Consider the following 13,218-nt stretch of genomic DNA (forward strand, 5'->3'; position numbering starts at 1 on the left):
GGATGCCCAGCTAATGATGGGAGAGAGAGAAAGGGAGAGGGAGAGCGCAAGAGAAAGGACTGGAGGATACGTCAGAGATATGAAGTGGTACAGCAAGGGGCACGGAGGGGCATCTTCCTCTCACACAAAGATGTAATTAACACACAACCGGAGGAGAAGAACGCTGACCCCCGAGCAAGAAAAAGCTAACTGCATGCTTGTCCAGCAGCATGCCTTCTCACTCTCAACCTCACACACAGCCACACACACTCTCCTTTCATCATTCAATCTCTTTCCATTCTTTACGCAAACCTTCACTCTCTATCTCTATTTTTTTTCTCTAGATTATACTGTTTATGTGGTGACACACTGCTATTTATAAAAGCTGGAAGGAGCACAGACAAAAGTCAGGCTTCAAGGTGGATAATACTAACTATGCAATGTACTTTTATGCATTTTTTGCAGGGTATAAGCTTGTTAGCTACATTAGCCTCAATAAATTTCAGATACCAAACATGTCTTGGCTGACTGACTTCGACTGGGGTCAGGGGGACACTGTATACATTAGATTTCGCCAAATAATCTCTTAAATTTGCAGAACAATAAAAAAAAACATGCAGAACTTCTTTTGATGTAATTAGTAAACCTTTGCTACATGCTGCCTTCTAAAGTGGGCATATGGTCCAGGTGGCCTACCCGTGTAGTGTAGGCAGCTTCAGGGTCATCCTCCAGCACCCGTGACAGGCCGAAATCTGACACCTTACACACAAGGTTGCTGTTGACCAGGATGTTGCGAGCGGCCAGGTCGCGGTGGACGTAGTTCATGTCCGACAAGTACTTCATCCCCGATGCAATTCCTCGCATCATCCCCACCAGCTGGATTATGGTGAACTGCCCGTCATGTTTCTGTAGGAAATAAGGACAAACACTGGTGTATCATCTTATCATCTGTCCCATCGACTGGCTCTCATGAGGCAAATATTATTACATTATTTATCAAATCTGGGAGCCGCTCCAATTCAGCCACCAAAGCGATTGCACAACCTGACAAGATGTTTATGTTTATCCAGCCCTGGGAAAACAATTCTATGGCTATTTTTGCACATCAGTCTGTTTGTTTAACTTGAATTTGTGAAAGATACATTACGGGCCAAATGTATGGTAGCAAACATTGCTTCTTATAGGTTTCAATAAAAATATTTTGCCAACAACCATCAGTAGTTTAACCAAACAAGTGTCTCTAGAATATTCCAGTGGTTTGCAGTGCAGTACTCTTACAGTACATGTGAATCCATTACCCAAAACATGCAAATATTGTGGGTTCGTGAGTAACTGGTGAGAAAATCATAGCTGGTTTCAACTTTATGCACATTCTGAGTGGCTGGCCAACCAACTGGGCAGAAGCAACTTCCTACTGTCCATACCCAACAAATGTGTCTGTACACTCCTATGAATAATAGTGCCATAAAACTTTCTTTAAGATATTTTATAGAAGAACCACTTTTGGTTCCCTAAACAACCATGTCTGAAGTCATGAGTGTGAAGAACCTTTTATGAAGGTTTAAAGAAGCTACACATAATGTAAAGGTTCTTGGATGAACCATTAAATTGGTACAAAACCTCTATAGAACCTTCACGTACTATAGCAATTTAACAGGTCTTCCAAGAACCTTTACAATATTTAAATATTTTAAAAAAGGTTCTTCAATGAACACGTCTCATTTTCCTACAGACCAAAGGTGTTTTTTCTATGACACTGCAGAAAATAAAATCTGGACAAAAGCTCTTATTACACTATGGAACTCCTCATGCTTCTTGAAGTATTGCTTATTTAGGCATTTCATACCCGAATTTAACACAATTTAAAAATTAGCAATTTAAAAAAATGTTTTATTAACAGCAATAAATGTCTTTGGATGCCATTGTAAAGCAAAGAAATGAGGGATAATTTGACTACACACATCATGCTTCACAGAAATATTAAATTCAAAACACCTGGTTTTAGAACCAAGTTCAGGAGAGTGGTCTACATGGATAGGAGGCAAATTTCTTTGAAATCCATGATTTCTTGCATTGACAGTAGACAGACACATGCCTCAAGCGATGAGGCACTCGCAAAGGCAGAAGCAGATATTCACGCTGCATGCAGTAGACATGTACCATTACTCATACATGGGAAAAATACTGTATGACAGCTGCTTTTCATCTTTTCACAATGTCTTTGCGTCCAATGACACTGAGCCCATGAAGCTTTTGTGATAATATGAATGGAGGATTTAAAAGGATCTAACTGAAGCTGCAGTCAAACTGCATTAGAATCACCAACAACATGAAGGTAAATTCCACTGGTTTGTCAAAATGTGGACAGTTCAATCCTTTAGACGTACATAGTTATTCAGAGTGGTTAGATGTGAAATGTTTAATTGTAGAGAAACTAGGATTTCCCTGGTGATGCGATGTCTACATCACAAATATATTTTATTTACTATGCAAAACAGCCACTAAACATACAACAAGTCTTCTGAGTGTTTATGTTTTTAAACAGATGATAACCAAGTACCAATAATACATAATAACAGTTAGAAAAACATTATAAACATTTAAAATGACATCACTATCTGCTTCAAGTGATCAATGTTTTAGTTATAACAATAAGTATCATAAGTGCTTTATAATTATAGGTTATTATCCATTTAAAAGGCATTACAAATGAACAGACATTTGACACGACTTATAAGCGTGACTACTACAAATAATCGATGTTAGGACCTTAGGAAGCATTATTAGAGTTTATAAACATGCTTACAAAGCATTGTTACCACATTACACAGCATTATATGTGCATTCATAATGGCTTGAATACTATTGCTACCCATCTTTACACAAACCCTTGTGTTTGTTAATGAACATACTACTGTCTGTTGTCTATCGAATAAAATAACTTTAAGTCTGTCTACTATTTGTACAGGATGATGGCTAAACTGGACACTGACGTTGCTGTTTATTATGCAAAAGACTTGGATCTAAGACGGTCCTGTTGTAATGCCTGCAGTTCTTATAGGAGTTTATTGATGTAAAAGCATCTGTTTTTGGTGCTTTTGTATGGAAACACAAAGGGGTCCAGACATTGCCTTTAGCACTAAAACAACCCAAGCTACGAGCAATTAGCCTGATGTCTCAATCTGCATATCACGCTAGTGAACTCATCTTGTTAAAACGCCTCTTTTGTTCCTCTGAGCAATATCAATCCCAACCGCGGACTTGTATTTCGCATGCTCTGTGGGAGGAGAGTTAATTATGCCTCGTTTTATGAAAAGCAGCTTGCTGATTGATTGCTCGGCCGGATCAACCGGCAGAGTTTGGTTATCAATCTAGCCGCAGTGCTTACTGTAAGAATGGAGAGCGAGCGACAGTGTGGGGGGCTTGTTTTTGCTAAATTGATCCACGCTCTAATTAAACACATGTAGCCCAGGCGGAGGGGCTATGAGATATTAGCCGTAAAAATCAACTCATAATTATGTTAGCTTTTTTTATGTGGGCTAAAGGGGTACTTATGGCATTCATTACCCTGAGGAAAGATCGAAAAAATTTCAGACAGGCCTTTTTTTGGGCCAAATTTCATTTTCATTTGCTCAAAGGGTGAGCAATTAAAGCGAGCGTCCACTTAGAGGCAAAACGTATCTGTCCAGCGCGTAATAAAATTACGAGCCTCATCCGTCCGAGGTGACAAAGGCGCTAATAAATCCAAGCCCAAAGCGCGTGAGATGTTTGGACAGATTTGTGGAGAGTGTGCTAGCTTCGCTACAAATCTGCAGACTTCATTCACTCTCTAGCCCTCCGCTGGGCTGTAGTCTTCATATTATCTCTCTGGCGCACGCACTCGAAACAGGAAAGGAGCTGCCCTCGAGGGCCATGAGGCGAATGAAGCTGTGTCGTCTCCTGCAGGCATCTATTCTCTGCTTAATTTCCTCACAGTAACAGACTTTCAGGGCAAGTGTCCCGGGTCATCCCCTTGAGCAATGTTCGCTCGCGTGCTCTGGAATTTCCCTAAGGCAATTAAAGCCTGAGAAGAGTATCTTTGCTCCAGCTCTGGGCCAGACGGAAGCTTTGGGTTTCGAAATCAAACACTACTCACCTTTAAGAAGGTATCCAAGGATCCGTTCTCCATGTACTCCGTTATTATCATCACTGGCTTGCCTGTGGACAGTAAAAGAGAAGAGGAAAAAACAACTCGGTTACCGCTATGGGTTAAATAATGCTGCGATACATTAAGGCATTTTACCCTGTTCTTCAGTGGTCAGGACCCCCATGGACCCTCACAGAGCGGGTACTATTTGGGTGGCTGGATCATTCTCAGCATGGCAGTAACAATGACGTGGTGGTGGTGTGTTAGTGTGTGTTGTGCTGGTACGAGTGGATCAGACACAGCGGTGCTGCTTGAGTTTTTAAACACCGTGTCCACTCATTGTCCACACTTGGTCAACCTCTAGTCCTTCATCAGTGGTCACAGGATGCTGCCCACAGGAAGCTGATGGCTGGATATTTTTGGTTGGTGGACTATTCTCAGTCCAGCAGTAACACTGAGGTGTTAAAAACTCCAGCAGCACTGCTGTGTCGGATCCACTCGTACCAACAAAACACACACTAACACGCCACCACCATCACATCAGTGTAACTGCAGTGCTGAGAATGATCTACCACCAAAACAGTACCTGCTCTGTGAGGGTCCATGGGGGTCCTGATCATTGAAGAACAGGGTGAAAGGGGACTAACAAAGTATCAGAGAAGCAGATGGACTACAGTCTGTAACTGTAGAACTACAAAGTGCAGCTATACAGTAAGTGGAGCTGATAAAATGGACAATGAGCTTAGAAAAAGGAGGTGGTCTTAATGCTATGCCTGATCAGTGTACATGATCTAGCATCAATCAGTTATTAGTGCAGTTTATGTAGTAAGGGCTGACCAATGTGAGAACATTTATCATTATCGTGATAAATTATGCCTTTCTCAGTATATAGTGGACATTTTCAGCATACAAAAACTCAAAGACTACAAAGAGACTTTAATTAGACCTGATTAGATTAATCAGATTTAGTGTAGCAATGTGTGAAATGTTGACTAATTTGGCACTACTTTGTCTGTTCCAACTTATCGGACGTCTGAGAAGTAAATATTGTGCGTTGTAAAACCTTTGTCATATCGTGATATTACATTTTTGCCATATTAGCCAAATCTATTATGTAGTTGTTTTAGACTGGTTGTTGTTTATAGGCTTCAATGTTGAAATGTATTTTTATGATACATGTAGTTGTTCAAGAAATACTGACAGTACTTATGATAGATTTGGAAAAGTGTATCATTTATATTATATGCAAAATAACGTGTTATTTAAAATACGTTAAAAATAATTTATGTGCTATAAGCAAAAATCAGAGACCGCTCTCCATTTAATACATTTCAAGTCAAAATGGTCATTAAGCATAAAAATGGTCATTTCAGCTTTAGGAAAAATATATTATCAAAGAATTCTGCAGGGATATTTTTCCACACCTCCCAAGTTCAGTCTTAGAAGTTGGCTTTATAGTCTGCTTCTCATGATCCGAGTAATCCCAAACGCATTCATTGATGTTGATGTCTGGACTGGGGTGACTAGTATATGCTCTGGAAACACCAGGAGCTTGCAATTTTTCCAATACTTACTTTTCTCAGCAAAGGTTTCTTGACAGCTACACATCCTTTCAGACCCCCAGCGATGAGTCCTCACACAGAAAAACGCCTTCAAGCAAGAGTGGAGTTTGAATTTCTACCTCATAAAGACGGAAACATTATCGGATATTGCCACTGACCCATTATTCCCGTATCAGTGTTTGCCTTACTATGCCGAAAACACTATCAGATCGCCTACCAGAATTACAGTGTTTCCCGATCTGGGTGCTGGAGAAGCCTCTTATCCTGCATATATTAGAGTTTTCCCCGCTCTAATACACCCACTTCATTTCACAAAGGGCTTGTTAATGTGTTAATTAGCTAATTAGTTGTATCTAAAGGAAAGAGAAAATAACAAAAATACGGGTACACCAGGGCCAGGACTAGGAACGACTTCACTATAACACTGTCTAGCGAAAAACAAAAAAAGGTTACTCCTCCAGGAAGCCACACAGATATAAATCACAGTAATGGCATCATTAATCCTGCACCAGTGGGATACTACGGAAAAGGGGGAAGGGGGCTCTAAAGCCCGGACCCCGCTCCTCCCACTCCAGGACAACCCCATTATTCACTATGACAGATCCTCATCAGAGCCCTCCAGCTGGAGCAGCAGTGCTTAATTAGCCAAGGCCAAACTGTATTGAGCTGATGGACGCTAACGGTGCTGATTGACAGCTAACATGGCCCACAAGTCCTAGTGGGTGGGGCTTACACATGGAGAAAGGTGACAGGTGACAGGTGCTGAATGGAACTTCACCTGTAATCTCGACACACTTGCCGTGCTTTCCCACGAGGCACCTGGTTTGTGTTACAAATGACTACAGCTGTGCCTCGGGCCCTAGTCGAGGAAACAAGGCGTCAATCAGTCGATGGTGCGTGCGGTACACACAGGCCGAGTGTTAATCTACTGATTAACCCGAGAAGCACACGCACACACACACACGCAAACACCCCCTCCTGAGACAGCAACATTACTACATTATTCTCACTGCTAATCACAAGATGGAAGCCAGGCGTGAAGCACAGTCTATGTTTCAGAGGCCTTAGAGACCCACGGGTCCCTCCCGAGACAGCAACATCACGCTGTTCTCGCAGCTAATCATGGGATGGAAGCCTTAGAGACGTCAGCTTTTCACACATCCACACACACAGCCACGCAATTAAATTAAGATGCAACACCTCAACCTGCATTTACAGCAAGATACACACAAAAGTGACACTTTATTAGAAACCCAGATGCTGCTTGTTTATCTGACAGCCTACACTTCTTCCAAACTGTACTCAATTTCTACCATTAAATCTGCTCTTATCTGTTAATAGCATCAGTAATTAGTGCTGTTAATTAGTGTTTTACAACTATTTTAAAGGTTAAGAACGTGTTCTAACAAAGCTCAAAATACCTAAATATTTATTTAGTTCAACTACCCTTCTGAACAGGAAAACACATTAGTAGGAACATGTCCAGCCACATGACTTGCTTTGTTGATTTTCTAAGTGAAAATGAGTTACAAACATGTCCAAGGAACAAACCTGTGGCAAATAAGGAACAAACGTTTTTGTTTGTTTTTTATTGTTTTTTGTTTGTCTTTTAATGTAAGTCAGTGGAACCATAATTTTGGTCCATTCATCATGAAATCTACCAACACTGACAAGGGCAGCAAGCACTTCAATTCAAAAACTGAAAAAACGGAATGGAAACAAAAATGGACATACAAGGTTTTGATCCAACAACAGCGACATGATAACAGGTTGTAACTTAGAGCTGAACAGGTTAACTCCTTAAATGGAGAGGGTCCACTGGTGTTTCATTACACTTCTATTACCTAAGAATAGCTGCTCCAGTTTACACTGAATTCCCTGTAGTTACTGTAAAAGAAGCCTTAGTTTGTAACAAGCCTGAGATTTTATAGGGTCAACAGGTTACCTACTGTCCTTCATGTTAAAAACCTCATTTGTTAAAGGCAACATGCATATGTTAAAGCAGGATGTAGTTTACCAAACGGTTCTTGGTGTTCAGAAGATCATAACTGGTAGAGATGTTCACTGTGATGCTTGCTCCACCACTGGAGAACTACCTTTACGCTAAGATGCTTTTGGGCATCCTGGCCAGATCAGTACTCTCTTATTTAATTCAAGGTTTCATAATCGATGCACTCCCTGGCCAATTTATCAGAAGCCCCAAGCTTTTTGTATGGTTATGACCATGTAGGTCTTCTGTGGGGACTTGTGTACTGCCATCCTCTAGTACTTTATCAGCAGTTTCTGACCACAGAGCCATTCATGGCTATTTTAACTCATTATTCATACTGATTCTTCCTACCTCCTCATTGCTTTAGAGGTCTTTAGGGATGGAATGATTTTTATTTGACGTTTCACATACGGCACCACACTTAACCCAATTAAACAGGACTAATCATGCTCTCAGTAATAAAACATGCAACTGGTCAGTATTCAATTTACACAATGTGCTCAGAAAAGCGTATTGTGACATAATGTCACAGTAAAATATTGTTATATTGACAACTCCTAGTAACTGTGACTAACACACTGCCATCACCCACTCACTCCCCAGCAGCTTTAATCTAATTTAATCTCACTCTGAGGTCGAGGAAGCAAAGCTTCCTCATCCACAATTTTTTGCATCTGACATGAGTTGCTATAGCTCGATCTGACACAACGAATCCAAACATGACCGCTGGGGCTGTATGTGTGTCTAATGTGGCAGCTCATATGTTCAAATGTCTGATTCTCGTGGCACGCTACGCCTGCCCTGGTTAAGCAGTGGCAGTGGAGTGTGGAAAACAGTGCCATGATGAATCAGTACACTAGGACAGGCAGGCGTAAAAAGCCAGGCCTGTGAGCTCGATGAGTAGAGACAGCATGGCACTTGAAGGCCAACATGACAGGAAAAGACGGCCAATCTACTGGAGGCTGGACTCTGTAAACAGGCATCACCCCACTACAATTATGGTTCAGCGAAAGTCAAATGTACGCTTACCACAAATGTAGCCAAGACATGTTTTTTTTAGATCGGCACTGGAGCTAACATAGCTAACTGAAGCTTAAATCCCACTATCATACAGCGTCAGAAACCTGTTTATTTGAGATTCCTCAACAACTCGATGTGTTTTAACCCAAGTGTGTGGAAATGTAGGCCTGCAGTTTGCGCAGTGCTCACTGGTTGGGTCTAAGCTTTCATTAACTGGGTTAAATTACATTAACCTTGTAGCTCCAGAGCAAGACTTCACATAACAAATCAGGCTTGATGACAGTGAACTGATATTGTGAATCAACATGGTTGCCAATCAAGTTGGATGGTTTAAATTCTCTCTGGCGTAGTGCTGCAGTACTCGAATCTGGTCTTGGTCCTGAGATTGGTCTCGAGACCATAAATTAATGCTTAAGATCATTTTGACTCTGCCTTGTTTCAGTCACTGGGTAAGGTGGTCTTTTCACAATGAAATATCAACAAAATCTTAAAATCATCTAATCGGTGCTTTTTATGAGGCTTAACTCAGTTTTATTTGCTTGTAGATGTTCAGTGGTTCCAAAATTCAAACACTCCCTGAGGGGAAAAAGGAATGTTCTTACTACTATTTGAAAACAAAAAGGGATGCATGTTGGTTGGTTTATATTCAGTTGACTTTAGGTGGTGAACAAGTTTTAGAGAAAAGGGGGGACAGAGCATAACTTTACAGTAATTTACTTCCAAAAGTAACAATGTAAAGACTACAATGTTACTATAATCACATTTTTAGGCTTAATGTTATTTATAAATTTAACGTATTGTAAAATATATACTATCGCAGTTGGAACAAAACCTTGTATCTAAATTTTTTTTTGACATTTTTCACTTTTTGTTTGGCATAATTTGAAAATGCCTATTGCCCTTGACATTGTATGTAAATTTCATGGTTTTCTTCCGACATTTTGTAAAATACACAGTATATTGTAAAAGTTTACAATATATTGTAAAATAGATGTTCCATCCATCCATCCATCCATTTTCTAAACCGCTTCTCCGTCAGGGTCGCTAATATATGATAATGAATGTACAATCAAATACATTTTTTTATATTCTGAAAAAACCTTAATCTGAAAAATTAATTTCAGTGTCAACTCCGACTCGACTACTTGACAGGATGCGTCCAGGTGTCAGTCTTGACTCAAACTTGCCTCTAATGGTTCTGAATACAACACTACTATGGAGTTTACCATGTTACTGTGCTGAAAAGGTTAGTGGAGAAAGGAGTCACAGATAGCGATTAAGAGGACCTGCAGTCTGCAGTCAGTATTCCTGGCTCTTTCCTTGGCTTGGCTCTTTTTTCTTTCTTTTGAAAAGTGGTCTGCCACCCCTCCCCAACCTACTATTGTTAACTGCTGATGGCTACGGGTCGGGATGATATTATATTGCACACAATCTCACAAGCCTATACCAAACATGTCTTGGCTGATCAGTTACTTCTGGCATTTTCGCTGAACCACTGCTTTAAGCAGACATACAGATACAGTGGATGGTGCCTGCAGCTCTGTCTCGTATGTGTTTAGCAGAGATGCCACAGCTGAGTTGTAAACTATTGTCCATGTCTCTTGCTCAGGGACGTGTAAATACTGCCTATGCCGAAGCTGATGAATAGCTCGAATCTGCTCTGTCTCCGCTCTGGAATGCTGGGATATGTGCTGTGGAGATGGAGGTCGGGTTTGTACGTACGTGTGTGTGTATGTCTGTGTTGAGGGGAGGTCAATAGCCCTGCCAGAGCATCTCCACAGCGGCCAGCCTAGTTGTACATCAGCCCAAATTAAATCACTATCTCACCATGATAAATGTCTTGCCAGACACCCCCCACCTCCCCTTTCAAGCTAAGAAGGAGGAAAAAAATCCAATTCCCTTTTACTTTTCGGCGGCAGAGTAATGTAGCTGTCAGCTGACCCGAAGTGCCGCACGCGCAGCTCCCAGGACGAAACGGCAGCGGGCGGCCATTTGATGTCACCTTGTGTGTGTGTGTGTGTGTGTTTGTGTGTGCATGTGTGTGTGGTTGCTTTATCACAGAGAGGCATGAGATGCCTCTGACTGACATTGATCCTGAGAGAGCGGGTGGCTGGACCGGTCTCAGATTGGACGGCCTCCCAAGACGCTGACTTCAGTCACGCTGGCTACAGACTTTTTACCCAGCTGCACCTCTGGGATCACAGAGGAGACGGTTTCATTCGAATCTAAAAGGTATCAGGCTTTCTCACCAAAAAAAGAAAGAAAAAAAAAAGAAAAACAATGTTTGAAAATAAAAAATAAATATCAGTACAAAAATCTCAAAAGTCAAAAAGTCAGTCAGCTTTATTTTCCCTTCTTTTTGACTGAGGAATGATGTACGATGCAGTTTCTCCAGGACAGAAAAATATTTGTAAACGTTTACAAATTACAGAATAAAATGTCAAAAATTTACTTTATGTACATAAAAATGTAAATTATGCACTGAATGGCTTGGCCCTGAAATTTATCCAGGCATATTTTAATAGTTACAAAAAAGTCCCATTTCAATTTGAAGTCATTTTCCTTTCGTACACTGACGTATTTATGAGTGAAACTCAGCATCAAGGAAGGCCTTGTTTAGAACTAGCTGAGCATTTTCTCTCTGTGGGTGGGGTGGCTTGTGGGTGCAGGGTTTTCTGGACTCTACGTCGACTCTTGACTCCTGCTGCTCAAATCAATGGTGCTGACACCTCGATTCCACTGGATCTTAACCAGGACAGCACCAGAATCGGCAGACAAAGGGAAACAAGCAGAGACGAAACCATCCTCAATGTAGTTTACTAATTTTTTCGAGTCAGATATTCTAGTGATATCATGAAAATTCAGTTATCGGATAGCTTGACGAATGATTAGCAGCTGACTAATGTTCCAGCGCACTTTACCCTCAGCTCTATTTATTTCACAAAATAATGGGTGAGAGAAAACTCAGTGAGATATACTTAGAAAATCATGACTGCAGTCATAATTCTTTGAAAAGAAACCATTTTCAGTTTCTTTTTCAATTCTCTCAAAAGGAACCAAGCTTTCAATCCAGAACAGTTGGATGTTATCCTGTTCCTCTTTTCATGAGGCTGGTTGGCTTTGTATTCGCCAGCTTCTTATTCGACTCTGCCATTCCGCCTTAAATGATGCAGCACTTACATTAATAGGGCACCAGCGACAGAATGTAACTACAGCAGCATGTAGGTGGAATGGAAGTTTGAATAAGAAGGTGGCAAATAAAAAGGCCACATCGGCTCTATCCCCCTTTTTCACAATGTTCTGTGAAAAATATAGCTTGTTTTTGGTTTTCTATTTAGTTCATTGTATGTTTTTTACTCATTGGAACCTTAAACACGGAGAAAACAAAGAAGCAGAGGGGTGCAGCAAATAATGAAAAAGCTGCGGCTGGTGGTTTAAAACCTGGTAATTCAACAAACTCACGCTACTCTTTTGGATTCAACTGCCTTTTTAAAGTGGAAAGTGAAAACTCGGCTGCTACTTGTAACCTCTGCAGTGCCCGTGTTTTGACTGCAGCAAAGATATCCGTCTTTCATCTAAACACAGTGTAATGAACAACACTTCCATGCCCCAACCAGATATTTCAGCCATAATCTCGAAACAGTGGTTATGTGAAAAATAAGGTGGATACATTACAAAATGGTAATTAAAAAAAAGTGGTAACACTTTCTACGACAGTCACATTTGTAAGCATCTATAAACAAATTCATGACATGTTATAATGCATTCTTAAGGCATCATAAACACAGCCATAAATATTTAGACAAACACTTTTACTGAAACTATAAAACATCCACAATAAAGCTCATTACAGGCTTCAAATGTCAGAGTTTAAACTAGAGCTGCCATCAGTGTTTTACTCAGTGTGGGAAAGTCCATGTACACAACTGTTAATGTACACCACCGTTAGCCTGGCACTGACTCAACACTGCATATCCAATAGAATGCTAGCAGAAATCAGCATTACTCTACTGTAGTGTAGGGATGTCCTCTCTGTGTGGAGATTGCATGTTCTCCCCGTGTCTGTGTGGGTTTCCTCCGGGTTCTCCGGTTCCCCCCACAGTCCAAAGACATGCAGTCAGGCTGCTTGGACATGCTAAATTGCCCCTGGGTGTGAGTGTGTGAGTGTCTGTCTGTCTGCCCTGCGATGGACTGGCGACCTGTCCAGGGCGTATCCTGCCTCCCGCCCGATGACCGCTGGGATAGGCTCCAGCATCCCCCCACGACCCTGAGGGAGAAGCGGCTTAGAAAATGGATGGATGGATAATAAATGTAGCTAGAAAGTGTAATTCAGTGTAATTCATTTTTATAAATATTTATAACCATGTTAATAATGCTTTATGAATAAAGTATAACATGTTATATATGTGTTTACAGATGCTATAAACACATATTTGATAAAAACGTGACATTCATAGAAAGCGTTACCAACAATGTCTCATATCAGCTCAGAGTGTGTCACTTTAGTGATTGAACAGCACTGTAAAGCAATTTTGCATATT

At 40.8% G+C, this 13,218-nt stretch overlaps 1 protein-coding gene across 1 annotated transcript in view; it reads right to left on the reverse strand.

Moving 5' to 3' along the window:
- The window catches only part of epha4b (eph receptor A4b), a 189,112-nt gene that overhangs the window by 11,227 nt on the left and 164,667 nt on the right, over window positions 1-13,218 (reverse strand). The window contains exons 12-13 of the mRNA XM_017700284.2: window positions 4,115-4,176; window positions 676-885 (exon numbers count right to left, since the gene is read on the reverse strand). Of these exons, the coding sequence (XP_017555773.1) occupies window positions 676-885; window positions 4,115-4,176 (272 nt within the window). The remainder of the gene's footprint in view (window positions 1-675; window positions 886-4,114; window positions 4,177-13,218) is intronic.

The sequence above is a fragment of the Pygocentrus nattereri genome, chromosome 2 (genome assembly GCF_015220715.1).
Source record: "Pygocentrus nattereri isolate fPygNat1 chromosome 2, fPygNat1.pri, whole genome shotgun sequence".
NCBI classification, from domain to species: Eukaryota; Metazoa; Chordata; class Actinopteri; order Characiformes; family Serrasalmidae; genus Pygocentrus; species Pygocentrus nattereri.